This window comes from Nipponia nippon, unplaced genomic scaffold (assembly GCF_047370975.1).
Source record: "Nipponia nippon isolate SJK-2023a ecotype South Korea unplaced genomic scaffold, ASM4737097v1 scaffold_6, whole genome shotgun sequence".
NCBI classification, from domain to species: Eukaryota; Metazoa; Chordata; class Aves; order Pelecaniformes; family Threskiornithidae; genus Nipponia; species Nipponia nippon.
The window spans coordinates 639,342-662,146 of NW_028262380.1; the positions used below are offsets into that span (position 1 = coordinate 639,342).

Genomic DNA, 22,805 nt, shown 5'->3' on the forward strand with positions numbered 1-22,805 from the left:
GGTTACTGGGGGGGGGGGCTCGCTGGTGTGCATGGGGTGGCGGCAGCAGGGTCCTGGCACTCTCGGTGCTGGCACCGAGGACAGGATGGTGCAGGGAAGCGGGAGCCTTGCGTGGGCGCCAGCTCCTCGCCGCTGGCCCCAGGGGATGTGTGGGGCAGGGGCGGCCTCGGCCCCGCGCGTGGCGTGGTGTGGCGTGGCACGGTGGCAGGGGATGCAGGAGCAGGGTACCAGCTGGGGCCGGTTGAGGGATGGAGCATCCCGGGGTCGCCGGGCTCCTGCGTGGCAGCTGGTGGGCAGCACGCACACCGACGTGGCCGGTGTCACCATGGGCATCGCGAAGCCACCAGCCCTGGCTCGGAAATGCGGCAGCACTGGGTGGGGATTGCGGCTGAACGACGGTGCAGGCGGCGAGTGGGGGGTCACCATGTCCCAAACCACGGGGCTTAGCACCAAAACACAGGGTTTGAGAGATTTTAAAGACTTCAGGCACTGGTGAGCTGGAGGAACGCAGGAGGAGGATGGTGGCAGCGAGATGCCGAGGGGCTGGCAGCGGTGGTGGCACGGGACGTGGCTCTGCCAGCACAGCCGGGACCCACGGCCGCGGCAGAGGCTCTGGCTGAGCCTGCAGTTTCGGGAGCTGCGGCCGGAGGATCCCGGGGCTCCCGGAGCAAAGCCTCCCCACCCCAAAACCCCCTTGGCGGCGGCGGCGGGAGGAAGCTGCGGGGCGGCAGAAGGGCGGCTCCGTCCCCCCCTTCCTGTTTTGCTGCTTTCTGCTCCGCGCGCCCAGGGGAGGCCGCGGCTGCCGCCCGCGCGGGTTTCTGGTTCAACACGCTGAATTTGGCTCTGGTTTGGCCAAAAATAACCCCTTTCAGGTCTCTTTTATCTTGGGTGAGAAGCAAACCAGGAGTGAAACCCCGCTGGCCTCCCCTTTCACAGCAGCTGGGGCCAGAAGAGGGACAGGGTGGGGAAACAGAGGCACGTGTCCTGCAGGGCTGCTGGCGGCAGAGCCGGAGCTCCCGGGTCTGGCGAGGGAGCGGCAGGGACCGAGCAGGCGGCAGCGGCAGATAAACCGCCCCATCGGTGGGAGCCATCCCCACGCTGTCCCCGTCCCACCTCGCTGGGGACCGAGCCACGGACGGGGCTTATCGGCGTCCCCAGTGTCTCATTCGCCCCCGGTATCGCTGCCCGCAGCGCCGTAATCTGCCCGTTCCTGCCCGTGGGCCCGAGCCACGGCACCGACCCCGCACCTCCCTGCTTGGTTGGTGCCGTGCTTTCAGCCAGCTCCTCTGCTCGGCTTCGCCGGGCAGGAGCTGTGGCTGGGAGCCTGGAGCCACAGGTGGCCCCAGGAGGGAGCTGGGCTTGTGGGCTACCGCCAGGGTGGCCATGGTGCCGGCATCCCGGGGAGTCCTCGCTGCCCACCCAGAAACGTGGCTGGTTCCACTGGTCCCCCTGCGCCAGGGGGAGATGCCCGTGATGATGGTGTTTGGGAGGTGTCCGTCACAGCTAAGATGTCCATCCCGAGAAGTGTCCATCCCAGCTGAGATGTTCACCCCAGCTATGGTGTCCACCCCACCTATGGCACCATCCCAGCTAAGATGTCGGTCCCAGCTAAGATGACCTTCTCCACTAAGATGTCTGTCCCAGTTATGGGGTCCATCCCAGGGAAGGGTCCACCCTAGCCATGGTGTCCATCCCAGCCATGGTGTCCATCCCAGGGAGGGTGTCCACCCCCAGGAAGGGTCCATCCCAGCTGTGGTGTCCATCCCAGCTAAGATGTCCGTCCCAATTATGGTGTCCATCCCAGCTGTGGTGTCCATCCCAGCTAAGATGTCCATCCCAGCTAAGATGTCCATCTCAGCTATGGTGTCCATCCCAGGGAAGGGTCTGTCCCAGCTAAGATGACCTTCTCCACTAAGATGTCCGTCCCAGTTATGGTGTCTATCCCAGGGAAGGGTCCATCCCAGTTATGGTGTCCATCCCAGCTAAGACGTCTGTCCCAGCTATGGTGTCCCCCCCGGCAGAGCCCCCCGCAGTGGCCGCCCCCCGAGGGATGGCAGGCCTTGTGCCCATTGCCAAGGTCAACACCTCCAGCTGATCTTTATCCCGGGAGGACGGGGAGCCGGAGCCGCCTGCCACGCTGGGGTCCACCACGGGACCGTCTTGGGATCCTCCCCCCCGCTCCTCCCCAGACCCCCCCTTGCTGCGGGGTGCCAGGGCCCCCCCAGCCTCCCCCACTGCTCGTGGCCCCCCTTGACCTGGTCCTGCCCCCCCCGAGCCTCCCCCCTTTGCTCGGGGACCCCCTCACCCTGGTCCTGGCGCCCCATTGCTCACAGGCTCCCTCATTCTGGTCCTGCACCCCCCAGACCCCCTTCCTGATCAGAGCCCCCAGACCCCTGTTCCCAGGGCCCCCAGACCCCCTCCTGGCTCAGAGCCCCCCAGATCCCCGGTCCCCCATTGCTCAGGACCCCAGACCCACCCTTGCTCTGAGCCCCCCAGTCCCCCTTTCCCAGGACCTCCAGACCCTCCCAACTTGTTCAGAGCCCTCCAGAACCCCCTTTCCCAGGACCCCCCGCCCCCTCTCCTGGATCAGAGCCCCCCCAGACCCCCGGTCCCCCATTGCTCAGGACCCCCCACAGCCCCTCCTTGCTCTGAGCCCCCCAGTCCCCCTTTCCCAGGACCCCCAGACCCCCATCCTGGCTCAGAGCCCCCCAGACCTCCAGTGCCCCATTGATCAGGACCCCCAGACCCCCCTTTCCTCTGATCCCCCCAGGTCCCCCTTTCCCAGGACCCCCAGACCCCCCTTGCTCAGAGCCCCCGTCCCCCTCGCTCAGGACCCCAGACCCCCTCCTTGCTCTGAGCCCCCCAGACCCCCATTACTCAGGCCCCCCAGGCCCCCCGATATGTTCACAGGCCCCCAGTCCCCCATTGCTCAGGACCCCCCGCACCCCCCTTGCTCCGAGCCCCCGGTCCCCCCGCTCAGGACCCCCGACCCCGCCATTGCTCAGCGCCCCCCCATTCCCCCCGCGCCCCCCCCCGCGGGCCGCCCGTTGCCAGGCGACGGCGGCGCGCTCCCGGCACGCCCCGCGGGGCCGTTGCCATGGCGGCGGGACGCGGCGCGGCCCGGGGGCGGCGGGAGGCCGCATGGCGAGCGGCGGGGCGGCGGGCGAGCTGCGGGGCCTCTACCGCTGGCTGGACGGCGTCCCGCTCTCCCGGCCGCGCAGGAACATCGCCCGAGACTTCAGCGACGGGGGTGGGACCCGGCGGGACCGGCCTGGGGGGGCGCCGAGCCTGGGGGTGGGCCTCGGCCGGGGCGGCCTTGCGGGCCTTGCGGGCCCCGGGGCGGGGGGTCCCGGGGTGCCCGCCGCCCCCAGCCCCTCTCCTTCTCTCCTCCCCCAGTGCTGGCGGCCGAGGTGGTGAAGTTCTTCTTCCCCGCCATGGTGCAGCTGCACAGCTACGTGCCCGCCAGCTCCACGCCGCAGAAACTGGCCAACTGGGGGCACCTCAACAGGTACCGGGGCCAGTGGCCCCCCGGCTGCCCCTCGCTGTGCTGTCCCTGTTCATCCTGGCTGCGGCCCAGGCACCCAGCTCAGGGCGCTGCAGGCAGGGGGTCCCTGCCTCCCTGCCCCTCCTGGGTGCTCATGTGGCTCCTCTTTTAGGAAAGCGCTGAGTAAGCTGAATTTCTCCATCCCGGAGGAGGTGATCCGGCAGGTCGTGCAGTGCCGGCCGGGCGCGGTGGAGCAGGTGCTGCTCCTGCTGCGGCAGAAGATCGAGGAGAAGCAGAAGCAGAGCAAGGCGGTGACCGGCCCGGGCCAGGTCAGCGGGGCCTGGGGGAATGGGGGCGCCCGGCGTGCCGCGTCCTGCTTGTAGGTGCCGTGGGGGGGGGCTGGGCGGCGATGAGGGCAAGTAGCCGCCCCACAGAGAGGTCGGTGGCATCGGGGCAGGGCCAGGGGAGCCAGGCTGAGCCCCAGATGTCCTTGCGGGCATTGCTTTTCCCCACTTTCTCATCGTCAGGATCCCGCTGCCATCTCCCTGTCTGCAGCTCCGTGGGGAAGCGCAGTGGGGGCGTCCGGAGGCAGGGGAGCCCCTCGCCTGGGCAGAGCCAGGGTAGGAGCACCCCACCTGGAGCGATGCAGGCGGCGGGGCCGGCCTCGCTCAGCGGCCGCAGATGGCAGCCGTGCTCCGTTGTGGGAAGCACTGCGGCCCCGCTTGCTCCGCGGCCTTGGCTTGGCCCGGGAGGAGCTGCTGCGAGCTGGGGAGGAGAGGGGACGTCGTCTCCATCACCTTCCTTCCCCACCGCCCTCCTCGCTGCGCTCCCCGCTCCCGCGAGGCCCCTGAGGAGGAGCAGGGAGGGTGTCGGGGGTTGCGTGGGGCTTGGCAGGGGGTGCTGAGCCCACAGCTCCAGGACGGGGCAGCTGCCTCCTCTCCTGCCCTGAGCAAACCCTCAGCCCACGACCGTCCCAGTCCTTGCGGTGTGAGAGAAGGAGGATAATGAACGCGCGGGGCTGGGGCAGGCTGGGCTGTCTCTGCTGGTGACTCCAGTGCTCAGGTCAGAGGAGGAATTTGCGATGGGAAGGGCTGTGGCCGTGAAGCAGGCAGGAATTCAGGCGGATGGATCCCAGCCCTGCCTTCGGGCTGTAACATCGGCAGAGCCGGCACCGCAGCAGCGCTGGGAACCCCCTGCTCTGAACTGGCCTCTCCCACAGGCCCTGGGGAGCAAACCCCCGCCCCGGTGCTCTCCCAGCGCGGCGCAGGGAGGGGTGGCACAAGCAGCCGGGGTACCCCGTCCCCCCTTCTCCTGACACGGGGGCCCAGCCAAGCCCCCTCCCGGCACAGGGGCCGTTTGTGGGCTCACCCGCGGGGCGACCCACGGCTCACGGCCAGGCGTGACGGGTGCTTTCCTGCCTCTCCGTGCAGGAGCCGGGCCTACGGGCAGCGCTGGAAGAGGTCAGCTACCTGGAGACGGGTAGGGCCGGTGCGTGGCACGTCGGGAAGGAGGGTCCCATCCTGAGAAAGGAGGCTGAGGGGAGCCCTCATCGCTCCCTAAGATACCTGAAAGGAGGCTGGAGCCGGGGGGGGTCGGTCTCTGCTCCCCAGGAACAAGCGATGGGACGAGAGGGAATGGCCTCAAGCTGTGCCAGGGGAGGTTTGGGTTGGGTATTAGGAAAAGCTTCTTTACTGAAAGGGCTGTCAGGCCCTGGCCCAGGCTGCCCAGGGAAGTGGTGGAGTCCCCATTGCTGGAGGGACTTAAAAGCCAGGCAGACGTGGTGCTGAGGGACATGGGTTAGTGGTGACCTTGGCAGTGCTGGGTTAACGGTCGGACTGGATGATCTTAAAGATCTTTTCCAACCTAAACGATTCTCTGATCCTGTGATCCTATCCCGGCCCTGCTGTGGGCTCCCCCAGTCCATACCCCAAACCGTGACCTTTCTGGTCCCTGCTGGGGGCACACACAGCCCTGCCGGGTGCTGGGGCACCCAAATAATGAGCCTGGGCGGCCGTGGGGGGACGGGAGACACTGCTGGAAGGGGGTGTCCCCATGGTGGGGGCAGAGCTGTTTGGGCAGATCGTGTGCTAACCGCTGGGCTTTGCAGGCTGCTCAAAGGCGAAGAGCGGCGCCGGAGGAGGCTACGCCCAGGAGTCTCCCAGAGCTGCCGGGTAAGGGCTGCCGGTGGTGCCCGCCGGTGGCGCGCCCTCCCCGGGGGCTTCTCGAGGGAAGGGGCTCTGGGGGTCCCCGCGGGGGTCGGGGAGCCCTGTGCCGTGGGGGCGGTGGCGTGCAGGGCAGGCCGCGGAAGAGCTGGGCGTGCGTGAGCGCCGCCGGCTGTACAGCTCCATGGGCTGCGAGCAACGCTGCAGGAGGGGTCAGTTATTGTCCCGGCCTTTCCTTTCCTGGTTCCAGGGTGAAGAAGAGCCGCCACGGCTGCGCCCAGGCTCCCCCGGGGGACGCTGACGTCTGCCTGCAGCTGGCGGAGAGGGAGCAGGCCCTGCTCCTGGCGCAGGAGACCATCCAGGTGAGGCCACCCTCCCTCGCCCCGGCCAAGCGCTGTCCCTGTGGCAGCACCGAGGCAGGGACAGACGCCCTTCGCCTCCCCAGCCCTCCTGCCGCCGTGCTGTACACCACGGCCCAAACGCGTTCGCCCGGTGCCGTCAGCCTCCTGGGCTGCTCTGGTCTCTGTGCCTGGCTCTGGGGGCACCCTCGGGCACGGGCCAGCCTGGCGGTGGCTTTGCCGCGGTCCAGCTGGCCAACATCTGGGTCGGGTGCTCCTCTGGCTGCTCCTGGGCAGTGCTGGGCTCCTAAAAGGTCTGGTCAGACCAGGCTGGAAAGGCAGCGAGCGCTCGGCATGGCCCGGAGACGTGGTTCGGTCCCCGCAGCCCTCGTCTCCTTCCACAGCAGACGGTGTTTTGCCAACATTTCCCGGGTAAAAGCCCTGGTAAAGCCCCTGCCTGCGGGTCTCCCCCGGGGCAACGGCTTTCTCTCCCAGTCCTCAGTCTCTGTGGCACGCGCCCACGTCAGTCACATCAACCCGTCATTCCCAAATGTTCCCGATCCTCCTCCTTTCTGGTCAGCCTTCCAGCCCGCAGTCACGAGGGTGATGCGGAACGGGCGGCGCAGCAGTGCAGACCCTCTGTGGGCGGCTTGCCGTGGCCGCCGGACCGTCCCGGGGCGGAGGGCACCCCTCATTCGGCCGCTGGTGATGTTGGAAACAGCTTTATGCAGCACCGAGCCAGGGCAGCGGCTCTGTTTTACCTAAAACCAGGGTTTTTCTGCTGGAAAACGCCTCCTAAGATGTACAATTTTGAAAGAGGGGGCATCTCGGATGGGAAGAGTTGTCTTCACGTCCTGGTGGGGAACTGGGACTCCCGGGCCGTGTTTTGGGGGAGCGTTTGCTTGATGCGGGTTGTGGGAGCAGGAATAGCGACCCCAAACCTGGCTGCCTCAGTTTCCCCCGTGGTTAAAGACGGCCAATGCCGCTCAGTGACTCCAGCAGCCGCCTCAGCCTGGCCCTGGGTCCCCCGTCCCCGCCGTGCCCCCCGTCCCCGCTGCTGGCCGCGGGGGCTGGATGTGCCTCCCGCCCCCCGAAACCCAGCTGAGGGGGTGTCGGGGGTCTCCGCTCAGATCCTGCGGCTGAAGGTGGGGAGGCTGGAGCAGCTGCTGCACCTCAAGAACGTGCGGATAGACGACCTCAGCCGGCGCCTGCAGGAAGCCCGGTGCCAACAGCGGTGAGCGGACCCTCTGCCCCCCCTCTCCCAGCCCTGGGAGCTCCTGCTGAGCTGGAAGAGCCATCCCAGCACCTCCCAGTTGCCCCAGTTCCCAGGGCGGACTCTCAAGGACAAAAACCAGAGGTGGCAAACGCGGATGTGGAAGCGGGGACCCCATGCCCGCCTCCGGGACCCACCCCGTGTCCGCCAGCGGGCAGCGCGGCCGCGGTGTCGCTGCAGCGTGGGCTCTGCTCAGCCGACGGCGGCGGTCCCTCCTTTTTGTGCCTTGCACGTTGGTAATTAAAAAGCCGTGTCGTCGCTCGGAGACCACCCTGCCAGGCCGAGTCGCTGCGGGGGTCCTGCCCCGGCCCGGGGCTGTTTGTCTCCCAGTGGTCCAGCGTCGGAGCGGTGGGCGGCGTGGGGACGCCGCTTGGCTGCCGGGCCCAGGGAGACGTGCGCTGGCGGAGGTTGGGATTTAATCCCTTACCCAAAGCTGTTTGGTTTTGTAATCTCCGAGAAAAATCGGTGCCTCGGCACGCAGACCCGCTCGCGGGGTGGCCGGGCAGCGGTGGTGTCCCCGCTCCTCCGCTCGTCTCCCGCTGGTGCTGGGGCTCCCTGGGGACGTCCCCAGTGGCACCTGGGGGTGGCTCTGGGTGCGACCTTCACCGCACCGGGGTCGCCTGCGGCCTTTTTAGGGTAAAAACCCGTTTATTTTCCAACGCGTGGGTGTGCGGCGCATCCCGGCGGAGGGGCCGAGCCGTGCGCCGTGTCCCACGTGCCGGAGGCCAGGGCGCAGCTGGGGCTCCCTGGGAATGAAACCCCGGCGTTGGAAGCGTTCTGGCGCCTGGAGGCCACGGCCGGAGCCGGGGGGGCCGCAGGAAGGTTTGGGGGGGACACATGTCCCCGCGGCCCTGCCCGCGCTGCCTGTGGGACCCGGCCCTGCCGAGCGAGCCCTGACCCCGCTCCCCTGCGGGGACAGCTCTCGCCTGCGCCGGGGGGCTGCCGCCTCCCCCCACGCCGTTCCCCAGCGGTCGGACGTGCTCTTTGGAAGCGTTTTCCCGGCAGGGACGTGTCCCGGCTGCCTTTCCCACCCTCGGTGCCCCTGACAGCCGGCTCCCGCCGTCCCGGCCGGTGCCTCGCTGTCCCCGCGGTGGGATGTGGCCCTTCCCCACGCTCCGTCCCACCGGCGAGGGGACGTGCGGGCTCGGACGGGGACAGCCGGAGCCTGGGAGCTCAGCCAGGCTGGGCGTGATGGGAACGGGCTGTCCGGAGCCTCGGGGGTTTTCTCCAGGAGATGGGAATGGGATGGGGATGGGGATGAGGATGGGGATGGGATGGGATGGGATGGGGATAGGGATGGGGATGGGATGGGATGGGATGGGATGGGATGGGATGGGATGGGATGGAGATAGGGATGGGGATAGGGATGGGGATGGGATGAGATGGGATGGGATGGAGATAGGGATGGGGATGGGATGGAGTGGAATGGGATGGGGTGGGATGGCGATGGGCATGGGATGGGATGGGATGAGCCAGCCCGGCCTGGCCGCCACGCCTGGGTCCCGGCTCGGTGCCCGGCCCCACTCCAGCCTCCCCCATGACCCGGGAAAACCGGGAATCTCCCGGGGAAGATGGCGGCAGCGCCAGGCTGGTGTGGCCGTGCCGTGGGGGAGACCGAGCCCTGGGCAGGGTCCAGCCCCGGCATCGCCCCGGCATCGCCCCGCTCGCGGGGGCCGCCTGCCCCAGCCCCTTTTGGCCGCGGGCTTCGCTGGTTCGGGTTGTGCTTTGGGTTTTTATTTAAATAACCTGAAATCGGGGGTTTTGTCGCCGGGGTTCCCCAGCCGGGGCCCCGCTTCCCCGCCCCGGCCCCCGGGGCACCGGGACTGGGGTCCGAGCGGCAAAACCCGCCAGGGGATGGCACGTTGCCATGGCAACCGCATGGCCCGGGGATGGGGGGACCGGGGGGTGCCCCCCCCCCAGCGCTGCGAACCCCGCGCCCCCTATTGGCTGCGCCAGCCCTTCGCCACTCCCCCTAGCGGCAGCCCCGCCCCTTGGAGACGCGGGGAGCCCCGCCCCGACGACGCGGAGAGGCGTGACCGCCGAGGGGTCGGACCAATGGGAAGGGCGGAGGGTGTGCCGGGGGGCCAATGGGAGGGAGGGGGGCGTGTCCGGTAGTGGGAAGCGGGGAGCGCGGCGGGACGCAGCGGCCGGGGGTGAGCGATGGAGGGAGGGGGGCAGCGGGGCCGGGGAGGGACCCTCCGGGCTTCCCCCTCCCCGGGGCGGCGGGGACCCCCTCCCCGCATCGCCCCCTCCCGCCGTAAGCCCCCCCCCCGGTGGGGTCCCCGGTCCCGCGGTCCCGCTGGGCTGGGGCAGGATGCCCACCCGGGCCGCTCGCTGGCCCATTGCGCAGAGGGGAACGCCGAGGCCCGGCCCCGCGCCCCCTCTTGCAGCACCGGGGCTGAGCCGACGGGGGGGGCGGGGGTGGAAACACGGAGCGGGGGGACACCCACACCCACGCGTGACGGGGACCGGGGCCACGTGGGTGATGGCGGAGGCAGATTGGGGCCACCGGGCGGGAGGCGTGCGTCAGCGCCGCCGCATCCTCGCTGCCGCTCGCCCCGGGAAGGGGCTGAGCGCTGGGGACCCCGGCCCAGGCTGCCGGGGTTCTGGGGGGCCTGATGGCGTGGGACTGCCGGGGGGCTCCGGGGCTGCTCTGGGGGGTCTTGAGCCCCGCAAGGGCACGGGGAGCCTGTGCCCACCCTGCTCCCCCAGCCCCCGCCACCAGCCCCACGCTTTGCCCCTGCTCCCGGGCCGCTTGCCCCGTGTCCCCTCGTCCCCTCCCGTGGAGCCATGCCCCATCCCGGGGTCTCCTCCCGCCCCACGCTGCCCGTGGACGTGTTTCCATGTCCCTGGCACATCTCTCACATCCCCAAATCCTGGCCTTTTTCCCTCCCGGCTCTTTTCCAGCCTGGATCATCTCGTCTGCGGGCAGCAGCACCGTGGGGGCCGTGGCGAGGGTCTGCCACCCCCCCGGCCCCCCGGCCGCTGGAGAGGCTCCCCGCCCTCTCCGCTCTGCTTCTTTTCATCTTATTTTCCCCCAAGGCTGACGCTGCTGATGCTTTTTCCATGAATTTCCCTGTGCTCGGCAGGCCGGGCTGCTGACGGGGCCGTTTTGGGCACCTGCCTCTTACTGCCGGATTCCTCGGGTGCCTGGCGGTGGGACCGGCTCACCGGCGGTGGGACCGGGTGCCTGGCGGCATTACCAGCCCGCGTTTGGCCTCCCATGGGGCAGCGGGACTGGGTGAGCCCCAGGTTTGAGCCTCGGCTTCCAGCGAAGGAGTCTGGGGTGTCGGATCCCGAGCCCCCAGCCCGGCTCCGGTGTTTCCCCCCGCTGTGGGGCCGCCGGGGGAGCGCAGCCCTGGGGAGGCAGCGTCGGCCCGGCTGGAGAGAGCGGCTCTTCCCGTGGGAGCCGCGCTGGCAGGGCCGGGGAAAGGGGTTTGGGGGGTCTGGGTTTGGGGTTTGCGCTGTTGCTGACAGCCTTCCCCAGCGCGGGGCTCGGTGTGGCGGCCGCCGGAGCCTTTGCAGGGGGGGAAATGGGGAAACTGAGGCACGGGGCGCTCTCTGCTCGGCGCTGATGGCTGGGAGACACGATGGTCGTGTCCTGGCCACTGTGCCGGGGCGCGAATCCTCCCTGTCCCGGGCAGGGGCTGGCTGCATCCCCGAGTGCCGGTGGAGCAGGAGCCGGGGGTGGCTGGGTCACGCCACGGGCTCCTGGTGCTGCCGCTGCTCCTGCCCTGCCTGCGCCCATCGCTCCTCGGGGTAGGGCTGGGCGCAGGCCCTGGCGTGCTGCCCGCCGCTGCCCAAAGCCGGGCTGCCTGACGCCCCTGAGCTGCAGGCAGGCTCCTCCCCGGCAGGTCCGTGCCGGAGAAGCGCCGGAGTTGCAGTCGTGCGGTGCCATCGCCTCTGCGGTGCTGGGCTAGCTCCGGGACCCGGCCAGAGGCAGCGGCTGCCCTCCCTGGCTCTGCCTGCCCCTGCCTAACCCTGCCCGTTCCCTCCCCAGCTCCGGCGCTCGGCGGAGGCCCCGGAGGATGGCCTCCTGCCCGTGCCTTTGAAGTTTCGCGCAAGGACGACCGCTGCAGGGACACATGGCTACGGCTAGCAAGGGTGAGTCCCGGCGTCCCCCTCCTGCCTGCCTGCCTGCCTGCCTGCACCTCTCCCCTCCCGGGCTGCCTGCCCTGACCTGGGGCCAGTCTCCAAGTTTGATGCTCCTTCCTGGTGAAGCCCCTCTGCCCGTGCCCCTGCCCGGGGGGTCCCTCTGCGCGCAGCCCTGCCCGGGGGGTCCCTCTGCGCGCAGCCCTGCCCGGGGGGTCCCTCTGCCCGTGCCCCTGCCCGGGGGGTCCCTCTGCGCGCAGCCCTGCTGGGGGGTCCCTCTGCCCGCGGCCAGGGATGCAAGGGCTGCCTGGAGCTGCCCGCTCCGTGCCCGGGGAGCAGCCGAGCAGGTCAGAGGCTACGGGGGACTGGGGGGAGGTTGCTGCTGGTTTTCTGCTGCAAGGTGTGAGCGAGCACCCGCTGAGGGGGCCTGCGGCGGGGTGCGGGCTCTGGTGGGGCACTGCCGGCACCACTCAACCGCGGTCCCCCCTCCAGTGATCGGCACAACCCCCGGCCCTGGGTAAGGCTGCTGGGAGAAGCAATGGGTGCTGGGTGCTCCTGGGGTGCTCCCAGCCTCTCTCGGACCCTGGCTGCCTCCCCAAAAGCAGTGCCAGGCTTGGGGAGCCGGGTGCTTTGTCAGTGCCGGGAGGGGACCCCGAAAGGCCGCTGGCGTGAGGTGCCCTGTGGCGGCAGCGCCCGGCTCTCCGCTGTGCCGAGACAAAGACCGAAGAGGCTCTTTGTGCTGCTGCTGGGCGTGATTTCATCTGCCTTTGTGTGCCCGGTCACGGCTCCGGCCTCCGCGGCTCCGTCCCTGCCGCCGGTGAGCGGGGCCCTGGGACGGCCCCATCCCGGGGGCTTTCCTCCTGCCGGCAGTGAAGCCTGCTCCGGCTTCCCAGCGGGACGAGGGCCAGGCGAGCGGTCCGTCAGTGGTGATGCCAAGGGACAGGCAGGTTGCCTGCTCTGGGCTGCCTTGGCCCCGGCAGTGTGGGGGATAGGGGCTGGGGGTCCCCGGGGAGCAGCGTGCTGGGGGAACCCTGAGCCCCCCGGGCTTCCCACTCCAGCCCTGCCTCCCCGGGACGCTGGGGCGCGGACACCCTTATTTCGGGAGGGACCTCCTGACTCTGAAGGTGGCATCCACTCCCAGGGCTTGCGATCGCTGCCGACACGTGCGAGGCAGGCGTCCCCCACCGTGTCCCCCCTCCCCACGGCAGGCACGGGTCGGACCCCCAAACCCACCCCCTGGGGAGCGCGGCACCAGCCTGGCTGCCGGCACACCGACTGCGCGGGGTCCGGCAGGTCCCGGTGACCCTCCGGCTGTGACGGTGGTGGGACTGGGGACTGGAGATAAAACACACCAGCTCTGGGTGATTTTCTGCCCAGCCCCTGCCTGCTGGAGTCTCTGCCTGTACCTCTGCCTGTGCCTCCCCTCGCTGCTGGCTGTGTGCAGGACGCGCGTTTTGCCCCTAATGAGATTTCTGCGCTGGCTGACTCACGGCAGGTCCTGCGCAGGTGGGTGCCCCTGCCCCCGCGCCCGGGGCTGCGGCGGTGCCACCGTCACTGCCCGGGCTCTGCCCGGGGCTGTCCCCTCCTGCCGGGGCGAGGCCTGTCCCTGTCGGCCCCTCCTGAGCCGGGACAGGGGCACCGCGCGGTGCGGCTGCTCAAGGTCACCGGGGCGCGTGCCGGCGGGTGACCCAGTTCCCGGGACAGCCGGTTCCCGGGACAGCTGCCCACGGTGCCCGGCATCCAACCCTGGCTGCCGCCTTCACCTTCCTCCTACCTCCCTCTCTCCAGAGGGTCCTCAGAGCCACCATGCCGGGGGGCTAGCCGAGCGCCGCGGCTGCCCGGGTGGACGGCGGCTCGCTGCCCTCCGGAGACGCTCGTCCCCGGGGGCCGCCTGGCTCCCTGGGCTCCGTGCCGGGCATCGGCTGCGCTGCCTCCGAGTGCTGCGGGACGAAGACGCATATTTGGGATTTTCCCTGCCGGTCTCCTGGCAGGCATCAGGGCTCAGCTCCGAGCCCGGTGCTGGCATCGGGATGCCCAGCGGCAGCCATGGGCTGGGACCTTGCCCGTTGCCGCAGCTCCCAGCCGGTGTACGGGATCCACGCGGGTCCCTGGGCTCGTCCTGCCCCATGGCACCCGCAAAGGCCCTGTGGGGCAGAGGGTGGCCGTGCCCCGGCACGGGGGGCCGGGAGCTGCCTGCGTTTCGGCAGGGAGGGTCCCATCTGCCTCCCCTTCCGCGCCGCAGCCACGTGCAGCCGCGTCGCTCTGCAAGCAGCTGAGTCTCTTGTTTTCCCCCTGCGTGCGGGGAAGGGATTTCTGCCGAGCTGTTCCGGCTGAACAATGCCGAGTTATTAAATCTCCGGCGCTTCCAGCCTGCCGAGGCACAAAGAGCCTTTTCTTTAAGGAGGCAGCAATCTGCTCCCAGCCGCTGCCAGATGGATGCGATGCGATCGGCGGCCGTTCCGGGGGGTTTCTCGGGGTGCACCGGGAGGAGGAGGGAGAGGAGAGGCTGCTTTTTCTGGGAAGCTCCCAGAGACCCTATTGCAAAGGTGCAAGGGAAAGGGCCCACGGCCTTTGTGCCTCTGCGCGGGCTCCTGCTGGCCATGGGGACCTCGGTGTCCCCAGGCCTGTCCTCGCAGGGCCGTTGCATTTTGGGTTTCCCTGGGGCACTGCGGGCTTTGCTCCCCAACATGCTGCCCAGCGCCGCAGAGCCCTGCCTGCCACCCTGGGATGTGTGGGAGCCCTTCCCCGGGGAAGCTGTCCTTCCCCACTGCCCCTGTCCCACCCGTGTCCCCTTCCCGGCACAGCCCATGTCTCCCCTCGTCCCCCTCCTCTGCCCTGAGAAAATCAGGGGAGCGAGCAAATGCTGCCGAGCCTGGGGGACGGACGGGGCCCTCGGCCTCTGGGCATCGGCTGCTGGCAGATCCATGTGCTCGCCCCGCTTGGAGGGCGAGCTCGCTGTGGTCACTGGTCACCGGTGTCCATGTGCCCCCTCCCCAGCCTGTGGTATGGAGCTTTCCTGAAATGAGAAGAGGGGAAACTGTGGAAACCCCTCTGTGTGTGACGATGCTCCGGCCTCGGTCTGGCCCCGGGGGCTGCAGGGGGACATGGGGCTGGGGACACAGGGCTGGGGACAGGGGGCTGGGGAGGGAGCGGGTGCTGCCCAGGCGGGCAGGGAGTGACGCCCGGGCTCTGTCCTCTCCTCCCCGCGCAGGCAGCAAGGCGAAGGGGGGGGGCGTGCGCTTCGCCCCCAGCCAGCCCGCCGAGGGGGCCCATGGCCACGTCCACTTCGACGAGAAGCTCCACGACTCGGCGGTGATGGTGACGCAGGAGAAGGACGGCAACTTCCTCGTCAAGGTGGGAGCCGGGAGCCTGGGGGACGAGGGGGGTACCGGTGCCGCCCTGGCCTGTCCCTGCGCCCGGCGGCGGGGCTGGGTCCGTCCTGAGGGCCCTGTGGGGCGGGTGGGCCCCCCAGTGCTGCCCGTTGTAGCCCCCTGAGCTGTGGGGCTCCTGCTGCCCGCGGCTCTGCCCGCTCCGGGGAGGTTTCCATCGCTGCCCCTCTGGACGTTGCTCCGTCTCCGTTACCATTCTCAGGTTTGGGGGTGTTTCGGCCCCACTAGCTCCCTGGCGTACCGGGGGGGCCTGGCAGCACCCCAGGAACCCAGGTCCCTCCCTGTGCTCCTGAGGGCACAGGTATAAACGTGGGTGCTTTGCTCCGCATGCACCCATGCAGCACCCGATTCCTGCGGCTGCATCCAGCCTCTGCCGGCGCCGGGGAGGGCCCGCGGCCCGCGTTGCTGCTGCCACGGGCAGCGTTCGTGGGGCTGGGGTGGGACGCAGCCCCCCTCTGGAAATTGGGGTCTGGTGGGGTCAGGAGCAGCGGAGCCCACTCCTGGCAGGGCAGGCTGGGGTGCCGCTGGCCCAGCTGCGCCCTGGGCAGGGCAGGGGGACGTGGCACTGTCTCCTCTGTCCCCGTTTGGAGGGGACGGGGATGAGCTGGGTCTCACCCTGCGCGCCAGCGGCGCCGTGGCTTCTCCTCGCTCCCCTCCAGCCACGTGCCTGTGGCCGTGGGAGGGCGTTAGCGTGGGTTCGGGTTTGATGGTGGCTCCCAAACCGTGCCGGGGGCCGGCGATGGCAGCGGGGACAGCAAGCCATCTTTAGTGACACCTCATGTTTCACCCCGGCAGGTTTGCAGACCCGAGCGTGCGCGGCCTGCCCCGTCCCGCAGCTCCTCGCCCCACGCAGCAGGGCTGAGCGCCGGGAGCGGCGGCTCTGGTGCCGGCAGGCCGTGGGCTTCGGTGGCAGCGGGGTCTGGGTGCGAGACGGGCAGCTTGGCGGTGACTCGGAGGTGCAGGTTGCCGGTCCTCTGCCCGGAGCTGCTTTATCGTGGCTGCAGCCCCTCCATCCCAGCCTCGCCTCTGGAGGCCTTTTTCTCCCAAGAAATAACCCCTCGGGGTCGCTCCGGCGTTGCGTACCGCAGAGCGATCTGAAACTCCCGTTCAGCTCTGAGTCAGTTATTTGTACCGGGCGGATGACAGGTTATCGCCCTAAAAACGGCAGCGAATCGCTTAGCAATTGCCGATCTGTGGGTGGTTGTTATTATTTTTCCCATCCGTGCCGCGCAGCGTGCCGCGGGCGCCCCGGCACTGCACGTGCCTCTCTGGGGAAGGGGGGCAGCTGCCTGCTGCCCTCGGCCCCGATGCCAGAATGGGACCAGCCCGGCGCTGGCAGCCACCCGCACCCGGCTCAGCGTGCCGGTGCCGCGGGGCTCTGTGCCAGGGCCGCGTTTAACCGCCCAGCTCATCCTTCTGGACGGGTTGGGGGTGCACACTGCGCCCCGCCGGGCTTATCAGAGGCAGGAGGAGACCCTCATCCTCTGCCCTACAGAGAAAAGGCTCTTCTTGGCCGATCCCCAAATGCCTTTCCACGGCCTTAAAATCCCCAAAGCTGCACATCATCGTTTCTGTTGGTTTCTGTGTTGCAGCGATGCCTCGGAGCTGCTTGTGGACAGGAACGTGGGAGCATATGGTGTGCATTTTATAGCTGTGTGTGTATAGATAGATACGTACGTGCGTGTGTATTATATACGTGTATCTATATGTATTTCTGTGGCGGCTGAGGTACGGTCGGGGCAGGCTGCATGTGTGTGCGTGGAAGGCCGAGGGTGCCCGGCTGAGTCGTGCCCGCGGCGGTCGGCGAGCAGCGGGTGCCCTGTGGCCCCGGGAGGGGATCGCCCTCTCGGCCGGGCCGGATCCTGGCTGTGCTCTGGGCTCTGCCGCGGGGAGGCTTTGCAGGCGCGTCCGGAGCTTTGCCGCAGGCGGGGAGCCCGCCGCTCCCTTCCCAAAATGGTGTTTTCTGAGCGTGATGGAGACAGACCCCGCTCCGGAGGCAGCCGGCTCTGAAAGGGCTCTGGTTTTCATCGCGGCAGTGGGTAAATGACGTTTGAAGGCGCGCTCTTGGAAACGTCTTGGCTTTTAGAGACCAGAAACAGCAGCCGAAGGCGTTTGGCTTACGCTGGGAAAATTGGTCTCTGCTCCCCTGACACCGAAGGTGGCTGTTCCCAGGGCTTTGCCCAGAACCGGTGGTTTTTGCTGCTTGCTTTGTGCAGCCAAAGTAGCCGTGTTGGTTACGTTTTCCCAATTATTTAGGCAAGAGCCCCCCACGGCTGCTGCCCCCCGCCTTCCCGCGGGCTCTCGAGTGCCTGGCGGGTCGCTGTCCCTGGGGTGGGACACGCAGGGGGACGGGATGGGACGACGGCAGCGTGACACTGCCTCCCGCGGTGGCTCGGCGCCTGCCCCAGGCATGGTGTGACCCCCGCCGTGTCCCCTCCATCGCAGGTGGGATTCCTGAAGATCCTCCACAAGTACGAGATCACGTTCCTCCTGCCCCCGCTGCAGAGGCTGGGGAAGAACATCTGCGCCGTTCCCCTCCCCAACCTCAACCTCCGAGTCATCGGCATCACCGCCCTGCCGGAAGGTAAGGTCCCCCCTTTGTCCCCGCTTTGTCCCCACGGCGGCTGCTGTGCCGCGTCCCAGATCCTGCCCTTGCTTTGATGTGGCCGGCGAGCGGCGGTCAGCGAGGGGGGCACTGCCCGGGCCGGGGGGGCTGCCAGACCCAGCGGGGGGGCTGCCAGACCCCTAAGTGCCCCTGGGGGTGGCAGGGGTGTCTGGCTCACGCCGGAGCCCCGTGGGGAGCACGAACCGAGGGCTCCCGTGGGGCGGGAGGCAGCTGGCAGCCCCCTGGTCCTGGGTGCACCCGCGGCCGTCTGGGTTGAGCCCTTGCCAGGCGTGGGGGGCGATTCCTCTCGCCTGGGGAGCCTGGAGCCCCCTGGGACCCCGCAGAGGTGGTTTTTATTGCCGGGGTGTTTCCTGCCTCCTGGGCACTCGGCGGGTGAGTGTTCCCCAAAGAGCTTCCCAATCCCCAAGCCTCCTCCTTCCCCTGGGCATTTCAGGCTGGTGGGGCTGTCCCCGACCCGTGGGGCTTTGGGGACAGGTCCCGCTGCAGCCGCTCGCAGTGAGGGTGGCGTTTGGTCCTGGCACTGCCCGGGGTGGCCAGGCCGGGACACATCCCGGCGCCCATCCCTGCGGCGCTGCACTGGAGAGCTTTACCCCATGGAGAAGGAATCTGTGTTTCCATTGCACCTGCCGGGAGACGCTCGGCCCTGATCCGCGTGCTTGGAGAGCCGCTTTTCTGGCATTTTAATCCGGGAACCTGCTGAACAGAGTCCAGACGTGCTGGTATTTTTAGCACTCGCTCTGCTCTTTGCCCACACCGAGGGTCTGCCTAAAGGAGAGGCTGGAGGCGAGGGGGGTCACCTCTCCGTCTGTCTCCAGGCTTCTTGCTAATTCTCCTGGCGTAGAGGAAGGGAGAATAACGTCCTGCAGCATGAGCGCTCGGCGTGGGTCTGTGCAGAGGCACTACCTGGGCTTTGCGCCGTGTCTGCGGCGGCTCAGCCCCATCCGAGCCCACCCTGGGGGCCAGGCGCCTGGCAGCCCCCCGGGGTCGTGGCTGCAGGGCTGGGGGTCTCGCTGGCTGCTCTGCCCCCTCCTTCCCCCCCGTCCTTCCCCAGCCCCTTCCCGGCTCCCTCGGTCCTGCTCGGTCCGTCCCGTCCCCGCCAGCAGCGTCGGTTCGGTGACACCTGGCCCCGCGGCTGTTGCTCCGTCCCCTGCAGACCCATGTCTCCATAATTTATCATCTGCAATTGGGAGGTTAAACGCTCTTTTTTCCCAAACGGACATCAATCAGCTGCTGCTTCTTGTGGGTTCGGATCAGTCTGGGAGGTGGGAGGTGAAGAGCAGCCATGGTTTTGTGGAGCAGAGCTCACAGGCCGGTGGGGACGGGGACAAGGACAGGGACGGGGTTTGCTCCAAGAGGCACCAGGCTCGTGCACCAGCCCGGCTCTGGTCTGGGGTCAGTTTGCCACCGCCACGTCCGTGGGAGAAGGGAGCAGGGCTGTGCACGGTGGCCCCAGTGTGGCGGCTGAGACAGCCGAGCATCACCCTGGGCTTGGTGGCAGCCGTCGCGGGGACACGGGATCTGCTCCAAGGACACAGCGGGCTGCAAGGCGCCTTGGGGCACCGCGGCTGGCCCCATGCCGGCGGCTCTGGTTGACAAGCCGAGGGGGATGCTCCTTCCCACACCCCCGTCCCCTCCAGCTCCCCGGGGCTGCAGCTTGCCGCCTCTCCCCGTGCCGCCTCCCGGCAGCCGAGGGTCCGGGAGCGGGGCTGTGGCTGGCAGGGATGGGCTGCGGCTCTTCCCGCGCTGCCGCTGGCCCCGGCCCAGGAAAGCACTTAAGCTTTGTGTGCTTGAAGCTTCCCACCTCAGGCTGGCACGTCTGGCCCGGGCTCGGGGCCAGGGCTCCCAAGGGTTTGGAGAAAGGAGCCCTTCGGGGACCCCGAGCAGCTCCGGTGGGACCCGGAGGAGTCTGGTGCCTCGCCACGGCTCATCGGCATCTGTCCCCGGGGTCCTGGTGCCAGCCGGGGCTCCCCTGGAGGCTCTGCTCTCCGCATCCTCGGCTGCAGGCAGGGATGGGGCTTGCCAGGTTTGTCCAGCCACAGGCCACATCCAGTCCCTGTGCTGCCGGCGGTCCCGGGGCCGCCCAGCACGGGCAGAGCGCGGTGCCTGGCTCCCGGCTGCGGTGACAGCCGCGGCGGGGCTGGCGAGCGGGGCTGTGATCTGAGGGTGCCCTGGCACAGATGCAGACAAAGTGGCCCCGGGTGAGCGTGGGCTGGAGGTAAGGGGGCTCCCGGCGCTCGGAAGGAGGAGGTTTTGCCACCGCTTCTGCCTCCGGGTACAACCTGGCACCGGGAGATTCGTCCTGCCCGGCGGCGGTCTGCTCTCCTCCATCCGCCGGCGCTCCCTGCCTGCGGCCGGTGTTTCCGAGCCCCGGGGCTGAGCCTCGCGGAGCTGGCAGCCGTGTGCGCTCCGGGGCCTGGATGAGGCTCGGTGCCTTTTCATTCCTTTTTTTGGTGCTGTTGCAGCATCCCCCTGTGCCAGCCGTGTCGGGGTGCCTCCCTTTGCGCTCTGCGGGGGCTGCCCGGCCGCGTGCTCGCAGCTCGCTCGTGCCCCCTCCGCCGGCTTTGACTAATGCCTTTCTGCAGTTGGTTTAATTTTCTGCCTCGCCTTTATTTTTACTTTGTGCTTTTTCCCTCCGGTTCAAAAGCCGCTGCCTCCTTCAGCCCTGCGAGCTCTGTCCTGGTGCCGGGGGGGCCGGGGCCATCGCCCGCTGCGAGCCGGGGGCTCCAAGGGTGTTTGTTTCCGTGTTCCCTCTGCTCGCAAGGAGGAAGAGACGGCGATTTTGGCAGGGGTGTGCGCGGCTGGGGGAGCTCCCGGTGTTTGCCTGGCCGGGGCAGGGCAGGGCGCGGGCAGGACGGGTTGTCGTGTCCATGGCGTGCGGTGTGCTGGGGCCGCGCACGGAGGGCCGGGGTTTGGGCTGGGTGGGAGCTGGGAGCCCCCCGGCTGCGACTGGGGGTGCAGAGGAGCCGGGTGTTGGTGTCCTGCTCTGCTGCTCCCTCCCCGTGGCCTGGGGCAGGGTGACAGGGACAAGCGGGGCTCAGAGGTGCTGGGGGACGCTCAGCACTGACACAGCAGTGCCCTCAGCCCGGCGCTGGAAAGAGCAGCATCCCACGTCCCCCAACACCGCGCCCACATCCCTGCGGAGCTTCGTGCTCCACCGCGGCTCAGCATCCTTGTCTCTGCTTCACGGGTGGGGAAACTGAGGCACGGGGTGGGCAGGGAGCCCTGCGAGACTTGTGCTGTGTTGCTCAGCACCTTGGTGGTGGGGACGGGACTAAATCAGCCATGCCCCAGGTTCTGCTGCCTCTGGGTGCCTGTGGTGAGGAGAGGCACCCGGGGTGCGAAGGAAAGGTGCAGGCAGGGTAGGAAAGGTGCAGGCAGGGTAGGAAAGGCGCAGGCAGCTCTGGCAGCCGGAGCCCAGCTCCCAGTGTGTCTCTGTCCCCAGGCTACAGTGTGAAGTGCGAGTACACGGCGCACAAGGAGGGGGTCCTGAAGGAGGAGATGGTCCTGGCCAGCGAGGCCGGTGAAGGCGCCTCCATCAAGGTCGTGGTCCAAGCCCGCGTCATGGGTAAGGGTCTGCCGGCGGCGGCGGCATGGGGGCCTCGCGCGGTTCCTTGGGTTTCGGAGCAGTGATTCCTCCCCGCCACTGCCGGTAACGGAGCGCTCGCAGGCCTGGCTGGAGACCCGCTGCTTTCTGGGGAGCCGGGGCTGCCGGTGTGCGTGGCTGAGCCCCACGCAGCCCCTGCTCCCCGCATCCCCTGCTCCCTGCTCCCCGCATCCCCCAGCCCCTGCTCCCCGCATCCCCCGGCCCCTGCTCCCTGCTCCCCGCATCCCCCGGCCCCTGCTCCCTGCTCCCCGCATCCCCCAGCCCCTGCTCCCTGCTCCCCGCATCCCCTGGCCCCTGCTCCCCGCATCCCCCAGCCCCTGCTCCCCGCATCTCCCGGCCCCTGCTCCCTGCTCCCCAGCCCGCCTCCCTCCTCCAGCTCTCCCCGTTCAGCCGCCGCAGACGGTCCCCACCTGGTGGTCATTTCTGTGAAATTGGCTAAACCGGACAACTTTCGCCCCGAAAATCCCCAGCCTGGGGGCGGAGGGTGAAGGGGTGCAGGGAGCGGGGCTGCGGCGGGTGGTGGGGGCCTGACGCTCCTCCAGCCACGGCTGCTTGTTAGGCAGCACAGCAGCCTTTCGTGTTCTTTCTTTTTTTTTCCCTCCCCCACCTTGCTGCCTAATTTGGGTTTGTTAATTAGAGCAGCGTTTCGCAGCTCGGCTGCGTGTGACACGGCGCCCGCTTTCACCGGCATCCTCCATGCAGTGAGGTCCCCGTCCCCCGGGGGCTGGCCGTTCGCTCCCCGGCATCCCATCGCGTCCCCACCCCGCGCCCCAGCACCCCGTGCCCTGCAGCACCCGAGCCTGGGCACGCCGGGGGCCGAGCACCGTCCCCGTCCAGCACCCTGAGGGTGGCAGCGACCGCAGCGGTGACCTGGGGACAGGGCGCAGCGTCCCTGCATCTCCCAGCCCCCTGGGTGCCGCATCCCGTCTGTGGGGACCGCGGGAGGGAGGGCAAGCACCTGCGAGCCGGAAAACTCCCCGAAAGGGCTCTCAGAAAGGTGAAGCAAGCCCCTCCGGCCAGCCTGGGGCCACACATGGCTGCACCCTGTCCCCACTGTCCCCTCCCGTCCTGCAGACCGGCACCACGGCACGCCGATGCTCCTGGACGGGGTGCGCTGCATCGGCGCGGAGCTGGAGTACGACTCGGAGCAGAGCGACTGGCACGGCTTCGACTAGCCCGGCACGGCTTCGACTAGCCCCCCGGCCCCGTCGCCGTGGCTCCCGAGGACAAAGCTCAAATTTAAAAAAAGAAGAAACCAACCCAAACCCCTCCACCCCGGGGGCTCCGCGGCCACCATGGAGCTGGGGGGGAGCTGCTGCCTCCCCCTCCCCAGCACCCTCCCTGCTGCGGGGTCCCCAGAGCGCAGGAGGGGGTTCCCAAAAGCCGGACCATCCCTGCCGGGAGCCTCGGGCAGGGATCCCACCCGCTGCCTCCCGCTGCTGCTGCTTTCCCCTCGCTTTTCTCCCCAGTCCCCCGGGAGAGGCGGCACTTGGGGGTGGCGGAGCCCCAGCTGAGCCCCCCGGGGTGAAATTTTTTGGGATTTGGAGCTGAGCTGGGCCCTGGGCCTGGGCAGGGTCCGGCAGTGGGAGGGAGGCTGGGAAGCTGGGCCGCTGGTGGCCCCCGGGCTAGTGCCAGTGTCCCTGTGGCAGTGCCCATCCACCCCTCGTGCTGCAGCCATCGCCTTCATCTCCTTCTGTTTTTCCTTTCTTCTTCTTTTTTTCCCCGGTAAGACCCATGGTACAAGGACCAGGAGAAGTGGCTCAGTTTTGAAAGCAACAGGAGGCTTTATGTGCCTATATATATATATATAAATATATAGAGATATATATATATACAC

The 22,805-nt window shown here is 68.8% G+C and overlaps 2 protein-coding genes across 3 annotated transcripts; both read left to right on the plus strand.

The window, feature by feature from the left end:
- Positions 1-3,111: 3,111 nt before the first annotated feature.
- SPEF1 (sperm flagellar and cilia associated 1) lies at positions 3,112-7,498 on the plus strand. Its single transcript, XM_087737111.1, has 7 exons — positions 3,112-3,250; positions 3,397-3,508; positions 3,657-3,813; positions 4,915-4,972; positions 5,592-5,655; positions 5,897-6,008; positions 7,115-7,498. Exons 1-7 carry the CDS (start codon positions 3,142-3,144, stop codon positions 7,220-7,222), a joined length of 720 nt encoding a protein of 239 aa, XP_087593237.1. The 5' UTR covers positions 3,112-3,141; the 3' UTR covers positions 7,223-7,498.
- Positions 7,499-9,365: 1,867 nt separating this feature from the next.
- On the plus strand, positions 9,366-22,804 carry ADISSP (adipose secreted signaling protein). 2 transcript variants are annotated; one of them, XM_087737337.1, is made up of 6 exons: positions 9,366-9,410; positions 11,258-11,361; positions 14,561-14,703; positions 17,184-17,322; positions 20,807-20,929; positions 22,043-22,804. In XM_087737337.1, exons 2-6 carry the CDS (start codon positions 11,343-11,345, stop codon positions 22,141-22,143), a joined length of 525 nt encoding a protein of 174 aa, XP_087593463.1. In that variant the 5' UTR covers positions 9,366-9,410; positions 11,258-11,342; the 3' UTR covers positions 22,144-22,804. The 2 variants fall into 2 exon arrangements, with proteins under 2 accessions (XP_087593463.1, XP_009472707.1); XM_009474432.2 differs by lacking the exon at positions 9,366-9,410 and having other exon boundaries at positions 11,104-11,361.
- The last annotated feature ends 1 nt before the right edge of the window (position 22,805 follows it).

What these genes read in the sequence shown, in the direction of transcription:
- SPEF1 (XM_087737111.1), top strand. Translation starts at nt 3,142, where the DNA reads ATGGCGAGCGGCGGGGCGGCGGGCGAGCTGCGGGGCCTCTACCGCTGG. An exon ending in AACTGGGGGCACCTCAACAG is followed by an intron (nt 3,509 to 3,656) that starts GTACCGGGGCCA and finishes CTCCTCTTTTAG; the next exon opens with GAAAGCGCTGAGTAAGCTGA. An exon ending in GAGTCTCCCAGAGCTGCCGG is followed by an intron (nt 5,656 to 5,896) that starts GTAAGGGCTGCC and finishes TCCTGGTTCCAG; the next exon opens with GGTGAAGAAGAGCCGCCACG.
- ADISSP (XM_087737337.1), top strand. An exon ending in ACGGCAACTTCCTCGTCAAG is followed by an intron (nt 14,704 to 17,183) that starts GTGGGAGCCGGG and finishes CCTCCATCGCAG; the next exon opens with GTGGGATTCCTGAAGATCCT. An exon ending in CATCACCGCCCTGCCGGAAG is followed by an intron (nt 17,323 to 20,806) that starts GTAAGGTCCCCC and finishes CTCTGTCCCCAG; the next exon opens with GCTACAGTGTGAAGTGCGAG.